The sequence below is a fragment of the Prosopis cineraria genome, unplaced genomic scaffold, assembly GCF_029017545.1.
Source record: "Prosopis cineraria cultivar Desert tree isolate PC_DT_omini unplaced genomic scaffold, ASM2901754v1 PC5, whole genome shotgun sequence".
NCBI classification, from domain to species: Eukaryota; Viridiplantae; Streptophyta; class Magnoliopsida; order Fabales; family Fabaceae; genus Prosopis; species Prosopis cineraria.
In genome coordinates this window covers 34,339,831-34,361,370 of record NW_026555336.1, presented here as the reverse complement: position 1 = coordinate 34,361,370, position 21,540 = coordinate 34,339,831, and the positions used below count along the sequence as shown (strand labels likewise).

At 32.9% G+C, this 21,540-nt stretch overlaps 2 protein-coding genes across 8 annotated transcripts; both read left to right on the top strand.

Moving 5' to 3' along the window:
* The first annotated feature begins 5,603 nt into the window (after window positions 1–5,603).
* On the top strand, window positions 5,604–8,534 carry LOC129310634 (hypersensitive-induced response protein 1). 4 transcript variants are annotated; one of them, XM_054952537.1, is made up of 6 exons: window positions 5,604–5,760; window positions 6,650–6,840; window positions 7,037–7,157; window positions 7,248–7,339; window positions 7,431–7,527; window positions 7,943–8,534. In XM_054952537.1, the coding sequence occupies exons 2-6, from the start codon at window positions 6,652–6,654 to the stop codon at window positions 8,299–8,301; spliced, it is 858 nt and encodes a 285-aa protein (XP_054808512.1). In that variant the 5' UTR covers window positions 5,604–5,760; window positions 6,650–6,651; the 3' UTR covers window positions 8,302–8,534. The 4 variants fall into 4 exon arrangements, with proteins under 4 accessions (XP_054808512.1, XP_054808511.1, XP_054808513.1 ...); XM_054952536.1 differs by having other exon boundaries at window positions 5,614–5,760; window positions 6,521–6,840; XM_054952538.1 differs by having other exon boundaries at window positions 5,624–5,684.
* Window positions 8,535–9,818: 1,284 nt separating this feature from the next.
* Window positions 9,819–16,304, top strand: LOC129310633 (serine/threonine-protein kinase PBL34-like). 4 transcript variants are annotated; one of them, XM_054952535.1, is made up of 7 exons: window positions 9,819–10,117; window positions 10,242–10,556; window positions 11,716–12,053; window positions 12,172–12,307; window positions 14,692–14,828; window positions 14,902–15,025; window positions 15,545–16,304. In XM_054952535.1, the coding sequence occupies exons 2-7, from the start codon at window positions 10,361–10,363 to the stop codon at window positions 16,051–16,053; spliced, it is 1,440 nt and encodes a 479-aa protein (XP_054808510.1). In that variant the 5' UTR covers window positions 9,819–10,117; window positions 10,242–10,360; the 3' UTR covers window positions 16,054–16,304. The 4 variants fall into 4 exon arrangements, with proteins under 4 accessions (XP_054808510.1, XP_054808508.1, XP_054808509.1 ...); XM_054952533.1 differs by having other exon boundaries at window positions 10,231–10,556; XM_054952534.1 differs by having other exon boundaries at window positions 10,220–10,556.
* The last annotated feature ends 5,236 nt before the right edge of the window (window positions 16,305–21,540 follow it).

The window sequence follows — 21,540 nt, the reverse complement described above, 5'->3', positions numbered from 1 at the left end:
TCTTGTGTTTGCTAATGCTATATTTGCCAAACACATAATTAGTGAGAGGCTTGTGTTCATGGAAATTGGAGGGGGGAAAGATGTTTGTTTGTTCTGTTCATTAGTTCCCACATGACTTCGCAAAGGTTTCTGTCTTAGGGGCATGTATGTGCGTGTTTGATTTTATGAAGGAAATCACTAAAACTATGGTTTGATGCTTTTAGCACAATCATTATTTAATTGTTTCTAATGTAAAGCTAAATACATGCTTAGTTATGTATTTTAAAATGATTGATGCCACTCATTTCACTAGGTGGTAGAAGCAAAACTGAACCTTTTTTAATTTTTTGGGTGCTTCTTGTATTTGCCCTTCTAAGTTCTAATCATACCATACCTAAGAAAATTTCAGATTTTATTTCGAGCTGTTTGATACTCTAATAAAGAGAAAGTGATAGGCGTGAGATAGATTTCGTTTAAGCTCACATAACACGTTGAGAGCATCAAAACCCTACACGCAAAAAAATGCTTTTTTTTTTTTTTGTAATAAATGTGATGTAAGTTTAAATCCATCATGGTTATAGTTTACTAACTTATAAAGCTATATTGCTTCCCGGCTATTTACAAGGTTGCTAGATGCGGATCCCCCCCGCCCCAAAATGACTGGAGATGTTTTTCTGTAAGTGTTATATTTTATACATTTATATATTGTTTTGCAAGTCTTTCAAGGACGAAAACATAAGATTCTTTGTGGTATTGTGACCCTACAAAAGGATAACGAGAAACGGAAATGAATAAATATAGCACATCAAATTCATGTTTTGATGGTTCGAGTTAGTGGATGGGTTGGAAAAAGTAGGTTAAGTGGATGAATTTGACTAAATTAAATTAGTGGCAATTGAGAGTGAGACCTATTAGTCATTTGTCTACTCATAATATCTCTCTTGATATTTATATTATTTTTATTATATTAAGTTATGTTCATTTCAAACTATGAACTCTTATTTATTTATAGAATTAAAGGATAAAAATATTTTAAAATTTTCTTTTTCAAAGGCATCTGATATCCTAAATATTTGTTTGGAGCAATTTGTTTTGAAACTTTTAAAAAAAAAAAAAATATCACTCCCACCATTAAATTGGACTAACTATTGACTGTTAATTTGTCTTTGACAAACATGGATCACCATTTTGCTCCTTGCTTCCTCCTCTCTTTCCTCGTCATCCTCTCCATGTTGCTCCTCTGCGCCTGATCTCATCAGATTCATCTCACCCCTCCCTCTCTTTTGTGCCTATTCTCACCCTAAAAAAGCTATTATGAGCAGAAAGATTTCGCTTTTCTAGTTGCAAATGAGATTTTTTTGATTTGGGTTTTTGTTTTATCTTTGCTTTTCATTTCATAGAGAGAGATATGCTTTAAGCTCTTGGCCCTCAAATGCTAGCTACTATTTAGTTCCTCCTTTGAGTGTTAAAATAGATTATTATTTCTCTATCTATGTCACAATTAGAAGGAATAACAACTTGGGTCATGTTTTTTTTTTTTTTGGTTTCTCAAAGTAGAAAACAATCCAAAACAAACTACAATCACACAGAAAAATCACAAAGAGCATGACAATTCAAAATATATATGGGGTTTGGAAAAAATCATCCACCATGTCATGTTGGCTCAATAACTAAACCTGGAATGAGGAGAAATTGTTGTCAACATCACAACAAGAGGAAGAAGAGCTAAGGGAAAGGAGGCAGGTGGGGAAGCTATCATTGAAGGAGAAGGGAAGGCAATGAAGGTGTTAGGGGTAGCGGTGAGGGCGAAGGAATAACAAGTGAGGCAGACGCTAGTAAGGCGAGGTTATGCTACCTCTCATTCTCCTCGCTTTGACTCCTTAACTTAGTAGATTTTGTTGTGACTTTGATTGTTTAGATTGTGTAAAACTTGCCCAAGAAGAGGGGTGAATTGGATTAATTAAAAATTAAAGTGATTGAAATAGATATAAAGATAAAGTGAAAGCGATATATCCAAACAAGTCGAGAGTAGGGAAGAGAAGCTTTACGAAGATAGTTTATCTTGATCCAGCTTAATTCACTTGGCCTACATTAACTCCCCAGGAACCTTTTGAGATTTTTTACTACAACCAAAAGTTCGATTCAAGCACTTATGAAGCCACTTACAATTCTAAACTTAATGTCCATATCACTTTCTTTTATAACAATCCCACAAGTTTGATCTAGGCACTTGTAAAGCCATTAATAATCTCTTAGACTCACAAGTCTATTTCTCTCCCATAAATTTGATTCGAGCATTTGTGAAGTCATTTACAATCCCAAACTTATAAGTCTTTTTCTCTCTCCTTTATTGAGGTGATTACAAATCCCCTTAAACTTGTTGAGCTTATGTAACTTTGTTTCAAGTAGTAAAAAGCAGAGATGAACATAGTGAATTTAACAATGAATCACTATTGTAATAAAACTCTCTTAAAGTGAATATACAATCAATGAAGCTATCTAACAATGAATATAATAGTAGAAGGTTGTTAGAAAATGAATGCAGTTAGTTGGCTCGAAAAATTCTCTTCTCTTCCCTTCTTCACTTCTGCTTTATAAATGAGTCATATTTATAGTTAATTTTTAAAATAATATGTTTAGACTCATAAATTAGCTGTTACAGATTTCATTCTCTTCCTTCTATGTTCCTCAAGAAATTAGCTCAATAAAATAGTGCTTTTTAGCAAGTTTGCGTGTTTTTGACATCTTAAGGAAAATAACGGTTATATACATTAAATGCTCTAACAATAGATAAAGAAGGTTGATACTAGTAAAACAAATTATATATAGGTATGAAGAATAATCTACGCATTGATTAAGAGTTTAATCTAAACCTTAATTGTGTTTAAGATGTTTCTAGACAAGTAAGAATGAGAATACAACTCAAAGAAGTTGAATGAATTGGCATTTAAGTGAGCTTTAGAATGCTTTATTAAGGCTTCAAAAAACGGAGTAAAAATCTTCAAGTTGATACCAATGGGATGCTTTTGGTACCAGTATGAATATGAATGTATGACTAAGAGAGATTGAGACTCATATAGGTGCTAAGAAGCTTATATAGTGATGAATATCGTAAAAAATGAAGTTTTGATTCATTTGTTATGGGTATGAAGAAGTTTCATATAGGTATGAAACTTCATACGGGGATGAATCACAATGATACCAATATGAAACAGGATAAGATGGACTAGGTTCATTGCAGTATGAAACAATATATTAGGGTATCAAAGAGGTTGATATCGGTATGAAGATAATGATACCAGTATGAAGTGAACAAAAGACATTTCATTTTGGTATGAACTTGGAGAAAAGGGTATGAGACCTTGATACCATTATAAAGCAATTCATTTTGGTATGAACAAGAAAACTCAACATAAAAAATTTAATATATTTTAAAGCACAATCTGATCTTGTTCAAGGTGCATTGAGATAAATCAAATTTATCTGAAGGCTTATATGAGAGAATAAAATCAAAGGACATGGATTAGGATAAGAATAAGAGATTTAAGCTTACAGTCCAAACTTTTTTAAGTTTTCAAATACACATAATTATCTAATAAACATTTCTCTATTTTATAATTATCAAAATCAGGATTAAACATATTGTTGTTGTGAGTTTGATTGTTTAGAGAGTTGCGTGGTTTTTAGGTTTGATTTTTGGGTTCCATGAGTGGGGAAGAAGTAAGAGGAAGAAGCAACATGAAGGATGAGGAAAGAGAGGTGGAAGCAAGATAAGGAGCAGAATGTTGACATGTATTAGTCAAAGGCAAGGTTAATGGTCAACAATTAATCCAATTTAATAGTGAGGCGATGTTGCTCCTTTTTTAAAAGTTCTGAGATAAAATTATTCCAAATAAAAATTTAAAATATTAGGTGCTCCTGAAAAAAATTCTAAGACATTTTTTGCATTTTAACTCTTATTTATATCTTATTTATTAGAAACCAATGGATATATCCAAATTATCATAATTGGGAAAAAATTCCATTCGTAGGGTAAGCTCATATAGGTTTAGATAATATCAAATTAGTTATTTTATTAACTAGTTTGTTATTTATTTGGTTTGGCAAGTACTTAGATATGGACAAGTTGACAAAAAATATTTCAAATCTAATTAAATAAATCACATATCAAACATGATTGCATTGTCTAGAGCACATTATAATTATAACTACTTAAACAGATCTACATTCATTTCAATGCTTGGTCTTTGTCAATGAATTTTGTAAGTTTCAAAAATTTTGTATCGGAACTAAGAAACATAATTGTTAATAAATACTTGTTTCTTACTTTACAAAATTTAATTGTTTAGAAATCCTACCCTTCATCAAAATAAGAAAATGTTAGTTGAATTTTTCATTCAAGATGTTAAGTAAGATATACTTTTCATTAGATATACTTGTAATTTGAAACATGCTAATGGATTAGATCTTTCAAATCATCAAATGCAAAATACAAAACTTGTAAATAATAGGAGAATTGGAACATCATTGCATGAATTGCCAAATTAGGAAATTCACATACTTAAGTTTAAGAAAATAAAAAAACTTTACTATATAGTAAACATTTTCTTAAGTGTTACAGAACTTTAACATCTTATCTTTTACGAATTTTATTTTGATAATGCCTAACATCTCCATAACAATTTGTCTTTGAAGTGTACTCCTTTGAATTTATAGCTTTTGGCAAAATTATTGGGATTTTTCTATCAAGCTTTGGTGACTTGGTGCTAAAACTCAACAAAAAAAAAAGAAAAAAATTATTAGCTTTTGGCAAAATTATTGGGATTTTTCTATTAAGCTTTGGTGACTTGGTGCTAAAACTCAACAAAAAAAAAAAAAAAGAAAAAAATTATTTCCTCATTTAGGTCAAAAAAACCCATTGTGCGGAAAATATCAGCTCTCTTTCCCTCACGTTACGCGTAAGTGAGGTGCATATTTTGTGGAGCCTCATCCTAATCAAAGAAAGGAACGTCTCTCCTCTTAAAACTAAAAAATAAAGTTAGATTTTAAGCTTTGTTCCTTGTATATTGCTTTATATATGAAAGAGTTATGTAATGAAAATATTTTTTTTTTAAATGAAAGATAAAGACCTTTAAAAAAATCAAGATCTTTTATAATTAAAATTTTAAGAATTGATAATTCAAAATCCTTATTTTGTATTAATTTTTTAAAAGTAAAAAATTAATTTTATTTATTAATGCAATCATTTTTATCAAAATAATATTATTTTAAAATTTAAAATAATGATAGTAAATAATAAAATTTTTTAAAATTATAATTTTTAAAATGTTTCATAATTATATATTATTTTTAAATAATAAAAATTTTAAAATCAATCTAAAATATTTAATAAAATAAAAATATTAAATTTTTAAAATCTTTATAATAACAATAAATTTAATTTATTATATATATATATATATTTGTGAATATGTGATGTATTAAAAAATATATATACTTTGTGTAGTTAAAAGAAAAAATATCATGAAATAATTTTTTTAATATATTATCTTTTCATGCGCAAGAAAATATACTTAATTTAGATTAGTCTTTTATTATTATAAGACAAATAATACACCTAGTTGTTATTTTAAGTTTCTTTATTACCGTGTCCGTGCTTGGAAATTCCGTTCTCTCTTTGTTTCAGTGAGCTCGTTTTTTTCCAGGCAGAAATCTTGTTCTTTTCCATGAAACGATTTGTAATTATCTTGATTCGATAGTTATCTTGTTGAGTTTTTTGAGGTGAAAGAAGAATCTTTCCATTTTCTTCCTTCCGTTTACTGTGCTTTTCTTTACGGGCTTCATTTCTCTTCAATTCTAGGTTGTTAGGGATATACGAATTGTAATGTTTAGGGTTCGCTTGGATCCATCGTAGTTTGATTGATTCATAGATTTTTTCTCCCTTTGTTGCTGACGAATTCTATTCCTATATCTGCTGCTCAGTACATTTTCTGGCTTTAATTCCTTCCCTTTTAAGTTTTAAATTTTGATCAAGTTCATTTTCTGTATATTCTTCCACTCATTTATGATATGATTTTAAAGATGTGTGTTTTAAAAAAGCTGGAGGTTAGTGATTTAGATGTGTATTTTTCTTTTTCTTTTTGAAATATTTTGAAGTAATTTACATGTGCAGTTTTGATTGTTAAAAAAGGTAACCCTCGTTGTATACTGTGTTTCGATGGTTTTCTGACTTTCTAGCGATGTAATTTTGCAGCTACAAACCTCCTTCAAAACAATTTGGGAAATGAGAATGTATTTCTGACGACTATAGTACATATGACATGCAGATATCTTTATTAACTCTCCCACCTTTTTCTTTAGCAATTCTTTCTGCTCTTTTCATCCGTTGGTCTATAGATTCAAATATTGTTAGCTCGAAAGTATAGTAATAGCTATGTCGTACCTACATGAATTTTTTCTATTATTTTACACAAGAAGAAGCTAGAATTATGCTGCTTAGTAGCCTTTACGTTTCTCATGTCCTTTTGCGAATGGATGCCAGGGGTCTCAAGAGGCCTCGCTTGAGGCTGTATTGAATATATGGATTCCCATGCTTTGCATTTAAAACTAAAGCCCATCTGAGTTGTCTTCTGTTGGATTTGTCTATCTGCTTCTGTTTTGGATTTCCTAGAGATGGGACTAGCACTTGGTTGTCTTCAAGTGGACCAGTCAACAGTTGCTATCAAAGAAGTTTTTGGGAAGTTTGATGATGTTCTTGAGCCTGGTTGCCACTGTGTGCCCTGGTTTTTCGGCAGTCAGGTGGCTGGTTACCTTTCTTTGAGAGTGCAGCAGCTAGATGTTCGATGTGAGACAAAGACAAAGGTCTGTGGTACTATGACTTCTATGTTAATGGAACATATATTGTCTTTTTATAACCTGTGTACTTTTTCTTGACAATGTATTTTTCAATATTAATTTAATTGTCTGTTTATATGTGCTTTTTCTTCCCCCTAGATAGTGAACATCTATTTCTCCTGATGCACTCTTTATCTGACATTGATTTGTTACACCCCATCAGGACAATGTTTTTGTCAACGTGGTTGCTTCTATCCAATATCGTGCCCTGCAAGACAAGGCAGTGGATGCTTTTTACAGACTTAGCAATACTAGAGAACAGATACAAGCCTATGTTTTTGATGGTGTGTATCTGTACCTGGGCTCCTCGGAAGAGTTAGTTTTTATTGATGCAATTTTACGACTAAACTGATAAATCCTTAATATTATTTCAGTTATCAGGGCAAGTGTTCCAAAGATGGATCTAGACTCCTCATTTGAACAGAAGAATGAAATTGCAAAAGCTGTGGAGGAAGAACTTGAAAAGGTGTTTCTTTTTCTTCCTTCTTTTTGTTCTGTTTCTAGAAGATTAGAGTAAGGATATCTAAAATATATGGCTTTCATTTGTGGATATGTAGGCTATGGCAGTTTATGGTTATAAGATAGTTCAGACTCTTATAGTGGATATTGAACCAGATGAGCGAGTGAAGAGAGCCATGAATGAGATAAATGCTGGTATGCTGTTTAGATGGCAATTCTTTGTTCCGCTGAAATTTCACTTGTTTTATTTTTCATGCATATAAATGGACGAAATGTAAAGTTGCTTTTGGCCTGAGTTTTTCAGGCCGAGAGCTGGTACAAAATGTTGAGAGTAAAAATGAATCTACACCTATACTAACAGATGACTAAAGATTTGATTTTTTTTTTTTAATGGATATCCAATACCCTTTTTTTATTTGAAAGTGGAGAATACTTGCCAATATTACATTATTACTTACCTGATGAATTTGATAGGAAAATTATAGAAGGCTTTCTTGAACCCAGCTATTTTAAGCTAAATTTTATTTGGGCAGGAACTTATTTAATGTGGGTTGTTTTATTTTTCATCTTCTTTTAATTTACCCTGTGATTTAATCATTGCTACAAATAGCTGCAAGATTGAGGGTGGCTGCCAATGAGAAAGCAGAAGCAGAGAAGATATTGCAGATCAAGAAGGCAGAAGGTGATGCAGAATCGAAGTACTTAGCAGGGCTTGGAATAGCTCGTCAGCGCCAAGCCATAGTAGATGGGTTGAGGGACAGTGTGTTAGCCTTCTCTGATAATGTACCTGGGACAACATCAAAGGATGTCATGGACATGGTTCTAGTGACCCAGTATTTCGACACAATGAAGGAGATTGGTGCATCATCAAAATCCAATTCCGTCTTCATTCCACATGGACCTGGTGCGGTAAGAGACGTCGCTTCACAAATTAGAGATGGTCTTCTCCAGGGAAATGCAACTCAGTAGTCTGAAATATCAGTGGTTCAGTATATGCAATTTTTCTGGGGTGACCATTTCTAAGTTTCGTTGTGTTTGTTAATATTCCACTGATGCACGAGCACATTTCTATCCATCTCTGGTCCTTCGTGATTGTGAATGCTCAAAATATAGCAGCTGTAGTTTCAGGTATTGCATGAATGGAATAATTAGTACTATTGGTGACTTATGAATAAATTTTACTCGTGACGTTTTTTATTTTATATTGATGTTGATATAGTGAGTGACTTTGGAATAAATGCATTCTTTTTTTCTTGGATGAACTCTTCCTTTGTAGTTTTTGTTTGCTTTGGTTTTATGGTGTAGTAAACAGTCAGTCCAACGAAAGCTCTTTAGGATGCGACGTTTTATTCGTCACGTAGGGGCATTTTGCTTGCGTCAAATTGACTCAACTGGAGAGACAGGTTCTTAGTTTTTTTTTTTTTTTTTAATTTTGACAAGAGACAGAGAGTAATACAGAAGAATAAAAATGTGGAATAAATAATTATATTTTTGGCATTCACCGAATTTCCCCCACCAAAAAAAAAAAAGAGGGATGAGGAAACATGATCATTGATGCCAAATGTTTAGTCATGAGTTGGTTTAGCTAGAACATTGCACTCGCTCGTTGTCATTTCTGATAACTAGTCACTGCCATCTTCTATTTAGATTCTAATTTATACAATTTTTAATTTACTGACTATGCTCGTTTTTTTTTTTTCCTTCATTCATTGCATACTAAACCAACGGTTAATTATGACTCTCTCCATTAAAAATAACGCCTACAAGGGGAGATTGACGTTGAAGGACCACCATAAAAAAATAACACCAAAAAGACTATATATTTGCAAAGGACAACGGAGGACCAAGGTTTAAAATAGAAGGAATATGCTTGTACGTGATCAAACAAATCTTAATTGCAAATTGCGGAGGTCTTGTTGTAAATGTTAAAAAAAAAAAAATCAGTTATAAATTTTAGAAAATTAGTTATAAATAAGTTAAAATTTTTGAAGTCTTGTAAATTAAGGAAGCAATTAAAAAACCTAGAAGTTTAATGGTAAGTCTTTTAAATTTGTATTTAAATAAGTTGCAATTGGGAAAATTTTATAAATCTTAAAAACTTAGTTATAAATATTAGAAGCTAAATTATAAATCTTAAAAGTGTGGTTGTGATACTGATAAGTTATCAATGTCTTTTTATAAGCCTTTGGCAATTTACAATATATTTATAATTTTAACTAATATTTTGATATTTATAACTAAGCTTTTGAAATTTATAATTACTGTAAGTTTTAAATATTTACAAAACTCCAACAATTTACAACATACTTGCAACCGACATTATTTAAATTTTTGTCTTTTTATTTTTTTAAAATTTTATTCTTTCCATGTGACTTCAAATATTTTCAGTCCTTTAATGTCATTTTTTTTTCGGGGTACTTCTATGTAAATCTCCTTATGAGCAAACTCTTCTTTCTAATCTTTGATTCGGTTAAAGAAAAATAAATGATTAGCAATGGAGGGGGCAAAGAATGAGAGAGAATCGATAAATTGGAAAGGCAGCTTGGGCAGGACATCGATATTTTTGTTTTTTCTGCAGCATTGTATTCTACTGGTCAGCTTCAAGAGAAAGAGCTCATCTCTGAGATTTCTGTGTCTTTGAGCAGAGAGGTTACTTTTGTACTTAGTTCAACGCCTGTGCTTCGTTCCTCCTGCGCAGAGCTGATACCACTCACTTCAACTTTCACAAGCCGATCAATCGAGGGCTCAGAAGACCCGAGAACGTTTGGATACTGATTTGTTCCACGTGATCTACTCTCTTCGTTTTCCTTCTAGATTTAAATTACTGGTTTTCGTGTTGATTACTGTGTTTTGAGGACTTTGGAGGAGTAAAGTTGTAATTTTTTAGGTTTTATTTAGGGAATTTATAGTCTGGGCTTGCGCTTCTGTGCTGTTCGTGGTGCTGGGAGGGGGACATTGGAGGGAGTGGTGTTCGGTATTCGGGGGCTTTTAATGATATCTGAGATTAACTTCTCAGGGTCTTCGAGAGATGGGATTGGGTGCTGATAATGGTAAGGTGGAGTCTTGGGATGTCAGCAAATCAAAGGGGAAGAAGAAGAAGAAAGATGATGGCGTTGTAGAAGAGGAAGAAACTGGGTGTTGGGTTGGCCTGAGGTTCATTGGGAGCTGCATTTCTTCGAGATCCAAGGTTGATAGCTCAGTTAGCAGCATCAGTACTCATTACGGTAACTTCTGTGTTCCTTGGAAAAATGTTGTTCATGTATGATATGCTCGGGATTTCCAACTCTATGCATGTTTAGCTGTCTGTTTGAATTGTACCCTTTCTTAGTCAGTGTAGCATGATTTTACGTATTTTCCCAGCATATGATCCTTCACAGTTCACATTAGGGGGAAAATATCCTTCCTGACTGTCAAGTGCAAGTTACTGATTTATCAGGCGATTCAATCTGAAATTACGCTGCAAAATGTAAAATGATTGACAAATGATGGTTGTACAACAAGTGTATTATAGAAGTTTTGCTGTGGCCCCCTTCAGAGGATTGCATCAGAATTGACTTGAACATACGGATGTGGCTCGCCTACTGTGAAATAAAAATTTCATGTACTTCAATTTTCTACTTCCTAAAGTGTACATTTAAAATTAAAGCCCAAGCAGAGTTCCATATTCTTGAATAGTATGCATTTGCATATGTATTACTCTGGGTGAGAAGCTACTGTGAGTTGGAATTTTAGACTGAAACAAATTAGCAAGTTTTGCAGCTGGGACTAAAAGTTAGTAAGTAATTAATGTTAGAGTTAGTTGAGTAACTATTTGAAAGGTAGCTGGGTTCAATCCTGTATGGAAAGAGCTGAATATAAACATTGGCAACCATGTGCCCTTATCAACGTAGATGAGCTGAAATATTTTAACTGTGAATTTCACATATCGATTTTCTCAATTTAAAATTTTTTAAAAAGTGACAATGGTGGAGACTAGTCCTTTCTTTGTGCGAGAGTCAGCGGTGTCAAAACAAGTGTCTTTTTGAGAACTTTGCCGGGCTCAATTTCCTTGCATTTCCTTATTTCCAAAAGCATTTTCCGGTTGAGTTTTTGTTACCTCATTGAGTGGGGGATAAATTCATAAATTATATGATTGCATTCTCAGCTAACTTATGGCAATCAAATTGTATTACTTGCATGAAATGCATCCTAAATGACTTGTCTCTTGACAACTAATTATTTCAAATAGCGTCTACTTTCATAGGCTTTCTGTATTTCTTTGTTCCTTTCAACCTTGAAACTATAAATTTCCTCTCATCTTGCCCAAGCTCAATATTGCTCAAAGTTGCTGCTGTTTTAGATTCTGAATTTTTAGCCTGTCTGGTTGTTTTGGCTTCTCATTAGCTGAAAGTAAATCAACTAACGGTACAAGTAGAGATCAACCAACAGCTCCAGTAGTCTCTTCTACAACCACAAGTAACGCAGAAAGTAATTCATCCACCTCCAAACTTGAAGAGGAGCTTAAGGTTGCTTCCAGGCTGCGAAAGTTTGCATTTAATGATCTTAAGGTGGCAACAAGAAACTTCCGGCCTGAGAGTCTTCTTGGTGAAGGTGGGTTTGGTTGCGTATTCAAGGGATGGATTGAGGAAAATGGAACTGCTCCAGTGAAACCTGGCACAGGGCTGACAGTTGCTGTAAAAACTCTCAACCATGATGGGCTCCAGGGTCATAAAGAATGGCTGGTTTGTAACTTTGATAATGTTTTATCATATGAATTTTGTAGATTTTGACCTTTTTTTTCTTATTGCATTATATTTTACTCCTTTTTTAATAATGTTTCTTGTTTGTCTTGCGTGACAGGCTGAAGTAAGTTTTCTTGGTGATCTAATTCATCAAAATCTTGTTAAACTCATAGGCTACTGTATTGAAGATGATCAAAGGTTGCTAGTTTATGAATTCATGCCTCGGGGAAGCCTGGAGAACCACCTATTTAGGAGTAAGTTCCCCCCTTGGTCTAATGAGTTTCCTCAAATTATCTTCTAATCATATTTGGAGCACTAGGAGCCCCTTAAAAAGTTGCTAATGCCACACTAAATTTATAATTCTGCTAGAAGCCTCTATTTAAAACATGGTGTTCTTCTCAATACAAAGAAATCTTGGTGGAAAATGGTGTCATGCCTTTTAAATTATAATCATTTCATGTGAAGAAGTTTCATTGTGCCCTTTTTGAAAGAAACAAATATGATGTAGATTAGAGGTGTTCACGGGACGGGATTGAGACACCTCCATCTTGTGTCTTGTCCTGGAAAATGATTGGGACTGAATTTTTATCCCATATTCTATCCCATTTTGAAAGTTGTCCTATTTCATTAGGAATCGGGATGAGATCGAGATGTTCTAATAAAGCGGACAACATGGGAGAAAAATTTGGATAATAATATTCATTAGAATATTAAATTACATTACTTGTTAAGTTTAAAACCAAAATAATATGAGTACATGAATCATAGTGATTTAAAATCAATTATTGAGTTGTGTCAATCACAACTACAAGTGTACAATTTAGAGTCAAGTGTACATGAGACATAACAAATCATTACAGCAACTATAGATGACCTTTAAGCTACAAGAGCAACAATAATAGACAAGTTAGACATAACATCAGGTCAGTGTTCTTCTTCTTTAATTGAGATATTTGAAGTTATTGGCTTTTCCAAAAAATAAAGCAAAAAATACGATATAAACAAAAATTGATAAATAGGTAGATATAAAAACAAATTATATTAATATAATTATTACTTCCTCTGTTTCTATATATAAGAGAAAATAATTGCATCACACAGTTTAAGAAAATCAGTTAACGATAATAATTGCATTTGGAACTAAAGAAAAAAACTTGACCAAAATGCCCTTGTTTTTAATCAAAATAAGGCTGTGTTAATTATTTCTCATGAATGAAAATTATTAGTTTATGAAGTGTACAACAACAACAACAAGAAGAAGCAACCTTATCTCACTAGGTGAGGTCGGTTACATAGATTATATGAAGTTATTGTGCTGTATCATTTATCAAGTTTTTAAAAATATTGTTAGTTAAGAGGTCTCGGTCAACAACCTTTAAAAGTGTTCTCTTTGGTCTTCCTCTACCTCTCTTGACATGGTTTAAAGTTATCCGTTTCATTCTCTTCACAGGTGCCTCCTGTAGTTTGTGAAGGGTAATTTAGAAAAATTGTAATAAATGCTTATTGAGATAGATGATTTTTCTTATAAATAAAAACAAAACAAGTGGTAGTTTTTTTAATATATAAACATGGAGTATATTGTTAAGAAAGAGATTACCTTGTACTCCTTGCTTTGTCTTATTAAGATTATTAGTATCAAGAACTTTTAGTTTTGAATAGGGATTGCAGATATTAAAATTATAATTAATATAATTAATATTAGAATAAATTTTATTAATATAATTAATATATTTAATACATATTTAAAAATAATAATATATAAATATATATAATATTCGGGAAGTGATGGATGGTTTCGAGGGTGATCCTGTGTCCCTGTCTTGTCCTAACGCCCTCTCCGTCTCATCTCGCAAAGCTTCTTCCTTATTTTTTTCAGGCCAGGAAATACCCATCTCAATCCCCCCTGTGTCTTGCCTTGCACAGCCTTGTCTCATTTTTTTTTTCTTTTGCTGGGGAATACCCATCTGATATGACCAGGTAGGAAACAGGTTGACTTGGACGGTTACAAGGATGAACACCCTATTGGAGACTACTCTTGTGACCTGCAAATGTGCCCAATTATACGCAAAGCTGTCTAAAGTAAAACAATTATTTGTTTATTTATTGGCTTGGATGTCATATGTCGCTCCTAGGTGTGCCAAGCATGGCATAAAATTGAGCCAAACTTAGCTTCGACACAGATGAGCCCAAAGAATGGGGAAAAGACTGTAGAGAAGGGTAAAATTAAATACTAGATGACTTATCTTGACAAGATAATTAAAAAAACTTTTTTTTGGGTTAATTTATGAATAATAGTTTTTTTATAAGAGTTTATGAATAATATCAATTATGTAGATTAACAATTTTTGATTGAGTATGTTCTTTTAAGATAAATATAATGCATAATACTTAGAAATTATAAAATAAAATAATTCGTGCTGTTTTTTTTCCTGTATAAGTAATCTATCACTTATAGAAAGTTCAAAATACTGATACACGCGTTTAATATGAAGAAGTTTACATTTCAAGATGTCCATGTTAGGGTAAGTGTTCCTGGGTTGTAGTGGAATAATGTTTAGAACCAACATGGGTGGACTGGAATATAAAATATCTGCTTTGTGACAACACTTTCTTGGGATTATATCCTTGTTTGATGTAGGATCCCTGCCACTTCCATGGTCCATTAGAATGAAAATTGCACTAGGAGCTGCGAAGGGTCTGACTTTTCTTCACGAGGAAGCTGAACGACCAGTAATATATAGGGATTTTAAAACTTCCAATATACTATTGGATGCTGTAAGTGCCAAAAACTGCTGTAGGAGTATATCATTTTCCCTTGTTCAATCCTTCTAACAGTGTAACAATCCAGGAGTACAATGCCAAGCTTTCAGATTTTGGACTCGCCAAAGATGGTCCAGAGGGTGATAAAACCCATGTATCCACCCGGGTGATGGGAACTTATGGTTATGCAGCGCCAGAATATGTCATGACAGGTAATTATAGTTCAATATGTTGAGTCCAAACCCACAAGTCTTGTTCTTCATTAAAGTAACACAGGCACAAATTTCTTTTATTTTCTCTCTTGACTATATTTTGCAGTCATTGGTTCTGCTCCATATATCATTATTCTTTCAAAAATTAAGAACAAAATTATAAAAATGCAATTCCATGTGGGACTGCTTTTTTGGTGCAATGTTCATGCTCTTTATTGAGTGATGCTAAGTGTTACTCTCTTTAATGACCTTGTAAGGTGGATTTATCGATTAATATCATAACTAATTCATTTCAGAGTTGATGATTTAACTGCCTACAATTATCAATGGTGGTTATTTTTAGTCTTGTTTTTTTTTTTTTTAATGGACATGATCCGTTCATTGAGTGTGATAACCTAGAAAACCTGCAGATTGATCGTGAGTATATTTTATACTTAAATTTGTTCCAAATCTCGTTTATTATATCCCAAAATCTGAATCATCCGACTGATTTTAATCATATTTTACTTTTTGTGGCAGGACATCTTACATCAAAAAGTGATGTGTACAGTTTTGGAGTAGTTCTTCTTGAGATGTTGACTGGCAGAAGATCTATGGACAAAAACCGACCCAATGGCGAGCATAACCTTGTTGAATGGGCTCGGCCACATCTTGGAGAGAGAAGAAGGTTCTATAGGTTGATAGATCCTCGGTTAGAAGGTCACTTTTCTATAAAAGGAGCTCAAAAGGCTGCCCAACTGGCCGCTCACTGCCTCAGCAGAGATCCAAAAGCCAGACCCCTGATGAGTGAAGTTGTAGAAGCTTTAAAGCCCCTGCCAAACCTTAAGGACATGGCAAGCTCATCATATTATTTTCAGACGATGCAAGCTGACCGCTTCAGTGCCAGCCCTAATACTCGAAACGGGCGAACGCTGCTTTCCCGGAATGGGCAGCAGCAGAGGAGCCTTTCTATACCACACGGATCTCATGCATCTCCATATCACCACCAGTTTCCCCTACAATCCCCTAAACCTAATGGCAAAGCATAGAGTTGAGGAATTTTCAGTTTCATTTTCTCCTCTCTTTTTTTATCTCATGATCCCTTGCTTTCTCAGTATAGATGTACTTTGTGTCAAACGAAACCATTCATGGATAACTTAGAGAGCCAAAAAAGCGTTCTGCTTCATGGTGTATGTTATATGAGTATTAGGTGAAGCTCATTGAGCAAGTATGTCTATGTTAATTTGTCAACCAATATGTTTCTTCCTTTTCTCCCCGGAAATGTCATTTCTTGATTTCATTTCTCTAGCCTTTGCTAATGCTATACCTGTCAAACACATGATTACGGAGAGAGGCTTGTGTTCATAGAAATTAGAAAGGGGAAAATAGGTTTCTTTGGTTTATTCATTTGTTTCCTTGTGATCTGGCAGAGGTTTTTGTATGTCGTGTGTATGTAAGCTGTGGTCCAATTATCTTTAAAAGTTCGAACTTAATAGCTCTGATTCCACTTGATGCCAAAAGCCAAAAACTACACTTTTATTTAAAACTTAAAACTTATGAGTCACACTTCTAATTATATTATACCTGAAAATATTCTAGATATCATTCTAGAATTCTTTGCCATACTGCCAAAGAAAACGTGAAGAATATCGTACACGTTTTTGGAGATCTTGGACTTCAGAGTGTGTGTGTGTGTGTGTGTGTGTGTGTGTGTAACACCATTGTGCTTGTTAACACACCACTCATGCACTCATTTTCTATCATCCCCTGTATTTTGGTGATTGTGAATACTCAAGATATAGAAGTAATGGAAGTTTCAAGTATCTTCTATTTGGGAAAAAAAAATTCCATTAACCAAGTGTCTTCTTGTATGATACAAAATTTTTTATAATAATTGTTTATATTTATGACTTGTGGAAGTTCTCGTGACATTTATTTTATTTTATATTAGGTTAAGAATCATTTTTATCCTTAAAAGATTACTAAGGAACATAAACTTAATTATAAATCAATTATGTCCTTTAATATTAAAGATTCTCTCCTTCATCATTCTAACGTAACGTCCATTAGTTATTAGTAAATTTTATTATTTTTTTCAATATTTTTTATTAGGTTAAATATTATTTTTGCCCCTCAACTTTTACTTAAAGGGTTAGTAGGCACCATCAACTCAAATATTTTATAATAAGAAAAGGATTAATGATCATTTTTTCTTAAATTGTATATGAAAGATCACAAATGCCTTTAAACTCAATTATGGGTTGATTCTATCTCTCAACTTTAAAGATTCTCTTCTTTATCGCCTTGTCATTTTCTCATTCCGAGTAGGTCCCACATTATATTTTTTTAGTATCTTTTTATTACAAAATATTTGAGTTGAGAGGCAAAAATGACCCTTTGAATAAAAGTTAAAGGGCAAAAATGACTCTTAACCTAATAAAAAATATTTTAAAATAGTGAAACCCATTGATGACTAACGGACGTTAAGTATTTTTAATGTCAGGATAATAACAAAGGGAATCTTTAAAGCTAAGGGGCAGAATTGACCTATAATTGAGTTTAATGGTATCTATGACCTTTTATGTATAGTCTAATGACAAAAAATGACTCTTAATCCATAAAAAGTATAATGTGGGGTTCACTATTAGTCAACTAAAGTTAAGGGATGGAATTGACCTAAAATTGAGTTTAAGATCCTTAGTGACCTTTTGGTAAAATTGAAGAACAAAAATGACCCTTAACCTTTTTATATTAGTACTAATATCATGAGTTGCATTTTTTTTTGGCAAAAAAAAGGAGGCAATTTTGAACCGCATTATCTTCTTCCTTCGTCGTTTTTGTTTGCATTGGTTTTATGATGTAACAGAGCCATGTTTGGCTTCGACTCGTACCATGAATTTGTCCTCACCAATCCTCTCAGCCATTCTAGCCAGAGCATGCTAGACTTTGCTCCAAATTTGACTCAAAAGATGTCATAATTTTCAATAATTTTATTGTGAAATTTCTATGAAACTTAAAGATAATTAGATTTTAGGCCCGAGCATTTGTTGAATTTTATAGGGGTTCAATTATATGATAAATATGTATTCCCTTTGGTCTTTTTTACAAGACAATTTTAGGTATATTTTTTGTTTTATTTATAAGAAACAAATATCCTTTATTTAATGTATTTATTAGAAATTTTGTTTTATACTCTCATAAAGAAATGAGTCACCGATCAATTAATAAACTAGTAGTCAATTTTCTAAAGATCGTTATTGAATAAATTAACGTGTTTTTGAAAATAATTTTTTTTGCCAACTGAAAATAAAATTTGATCTGCATATTTATAACTTATATGAGTAATTGATTTCAACTACTTTCTTTTAGTCTTGATGATGATGATAGATTAATAGTGGCAAAAAAATGATGATAAGGATTGTTCTTCACAAGTTGTATATTATGTTTAAACAACAAACAAGATGTGCCTAAGATACAGAGTCTTAAAGATAATTATAGGATTCTCAGACTATCTTACCACAGTTCAATTTGATGTCAAGATGCAAAAAGATTAGGGAAAAAAGGTGTTTTTGATTAATGGGAAGTAATGCATAAAGTTATAGTGATTACAACTTATGAACTGAAACTAAAGTTGAAGTATGGAATACAAGGTAAAGTAATTCAAAAAAATGAATCTAAGAGGCTTTTCTAGTGTGAGTTGTTGTTTCTGATGTTTATGATGATGGTGATTGCCTTTCGTTGTTGTTAGTTTGAGCCCTTTTTATAATAACTCATATGAGACCATTTTGCCCAAAGAATCTAGAGCCTATGTACGAAATGTTTGTGATCACTAAGCACAGCCTTGCAAGATTTATGTCTACTCAATAGTCTCCCATATCCAATCACTTCGAGTCTTAAGAGTCACACTGAGTGCGTGCATGGCACTATTCCTGATGGTAACGAACTGAGCCTTGTTTTTATTTGGGCTTGTCGTTTAAGTTTTCTTTCCTCTTTGAGATTTTAGGTTGATATTTCATTTTAGGCCCAAACAATGCCCTCCGCATGTAAATGGACAATGTTCAAAGGCCACGTGGCATATTTGAATGGGAAGCATCACAGTCTCTCGTTTCTTCAAGTCCTTGAGACTATAAACTTCTCCTTTCACATCAGTCATTCTTCTGCTACTTCATACTCCCTACTCTTCCTTGCCCTTCAAGCTTTTGCTACTCTGTTTCTTTGCTTTGTTCATCTTCTTCGATAATGGCATCTCAAACCACTGCTACTCAAGCTTCTCAGGCCATCATCCCTACTGTTCTTCTTAAGGATTTGGTCACTTCTTGTAATCCACTCGAGCCTCCTCAGGATGCTACTTTGGTATTTTTCTTCTATTTCAAGAATCCTCATCCCAATCAAGACTCCTCACATCTCTTCACTTCCAATGAGTTTCTTTCCAACCACGTTCTTCTTCCTTGCTTTTTACTTTATTTTAATTCTAACTTCTATCATTTTGATTCTTTAAATATAATGCTTCCCCTTATAGCTTTACTTCGACCATTGAAACCATTGTAAGCCATTTATCCATAGTCCCTGAGGTTACTGATCTAGAGGGCCCCACAATCTCCAACTGGCCCATTCCTTAGCCACAGTTTTTGGCAACTATTATTGGCTAGGTAGGTTGTCTATTTTCAAGGAGTCCTCTTGCATAAAGCTTCACAAATGGCTCCTGGTCCCCATCTACCTTATATAGAAATAATAAAGCATCTTGAGCTTAACTCCGAAACTAAATCTAAAACACAGAATCGCATGAAAATGCATTCTAAAGAATAGAATTATAATAAATCGAAAAGTGATCTGGAGAACTTCAACCCTTGAAAGAATCAAAACTTATTTTTATTGAAACTGAACTAACTTTACAAGACACTTTAGGTCATCTTATATAGCCCATAAGAAGGCCTAATAGATACAAAATATTAACAATAAAACCCACTAACTTTATATATATAACTATTTCTCACACCCCCTTTAAGTTCGAATCCAAACAGATTAATGGTTCCTAAATTGTACAACATTCTCTCTTGATCTTCACAATCAAAGGCTTTAGCAAACGCATTAGCCAGCTGCTTCTTAGTTCCAATATGTTGTAAACTGATAATACCATCTTGTAACTTTTCTCTAACAAAATGAAAATCAATTTCTATTTGTTTAATTCTTTCATAAAAAACTGGATTATTAGAAATGTGAATCGCAACTTTATTGTCACAAAACACTTGCACAGGCTTAATATCATATAGATTTAGGTCTTTCAGCATTCTAGTGACCCAAACGACCTCTGCAATAGCAGATCCAATAGCATGATACTCTGCTTTTGTAGAGGATCTTAAAATTTTATTCTGTTTCTTAGTTTTCTAGTAAATCAGAGATCCTGCAAACTTCACAATATAGCTAGTCCCAGATCTTCTTGTATTTCTACAAGTTCCCCAATTAGAGTTAAGAAACACTCTATTGTATTTTCTTTTAATACCGATAGCAAGATATCCAATCCAGGACATCCTGTGAGGTATCTCACAACTCTCACAGCAGCCTCCCTATGAGATTTCCTTGGTGTACTCATAAACTGACTCAAATTCTATGTAATAAAGCTTAAATCAGGATAAGTAGCTATAAGATAAGATAACCTACCTACCAGTCTTCCATATGAAGTTGGATTTTTTAAGAACGAATCTTCCTTCTTATTTTGCTTTATACTGTGATCAGCTTTCTGTTTCTTCCTTTGATCTGTAATTCTCCCCTCAGCTAATAAATGAACATTCTATTTTATTGGAATACTAAGGGTCCTTGCACTACTTACACCTATATCAAAAATTAAATCTAAAGCATATTTTTATTGAGTCAAAATAATACCCTTTTCAGATTTAGCCAACTCTATTCCCAAAAAATACTTCAAATTACCCAAATCTTTAATCTTAAACTTTTGATGCATATGCTGTTTAATAGTATTTATACTTTGAACATTATTACCAGTCACAATCAAATCATCAACATAAGCAAGAATGAGAGTAATTTTAGACTTGTTTTGTTTAATAAACAGAGAATAATTGTACTTTATTTACCTAAACCCCCTTGTGTTAACACATCAGTAAGCTTGGTATTCTACTGCCTTGAAGCTTGCTTAAGGCCATATAGAGATTTTGTCAACTTGGCTACCTTATTAGGCCCAACTTGATCAAATCCCTGTGAAATTTTCATATAAACTCATGTAAATCCCTTTGTAAAAAAGTATTATGCACATCCACTTGAAATAAAGGAAGCATACATAGCTGTAAATGTAAGAATAGTCTTAACAATAACTATTTTAACTACTCGGGAAAAGGTTTCAAAGTAGTCAATTCTTTCTTGTTGACTATACCCTTTTGTTAAAAGTATAGCCTTACACCTTTACAAACTCCCGTTAGCCTTATATTTCTTTTTTAAAAACCCATCTGCATCCTATAGGCTTGTTTCCTGTAGGTAAATCCATAATTATCCAAGTCTTATTATCTTCTAAAGCCTTTATTTCA

Bases quoted from the DNA above. Each gene is read 5' to 3' on its own strand.
- LOC129310633 (XM_054952535.1), top strand. From the start codon at position 10,361: ATGGGATTGGGTGCTGATAATGGTAAGGTGGAGTCTTGGGATGTCAGC. The intron at 10,557-11,715 runs GTAACTTCTGTG...GCTTCTCATTAG, and splicing joins CAGCATCAGTACTCATTACG to CTGAAAGTAAATCAACTAAC. The intron at 12,054-12,171 runs GTTTGTAACTTT...CTTGCGTGACAG, and splicing joins AGGGTCATAAAGAATGGCTG to GCTGAAGTAAGTTTTCTTGG.
- LOC129310634 (XM_054952537.1), top strand. From the start codon at position 6,652: ATGGGACTAGCACTTGGTTGTCTTCAAGTGGACCAGTCAACAGTTGCT. The intron at 7,158-7,247 runs GTGTGTATCTGT...ATATTATTTCAG, and splicing joins ACAAGCCTATGTTTTTGATG to TTATCAGGGCAAGTGTTCCA. The intron at 7,340-7,430 runs GTGTTTCTTTTT...GTGGATATGTAG, and splicing joins TGGAGGAAGAACTTGAAAAG to GCTATGGCAGTTTATGGTTA.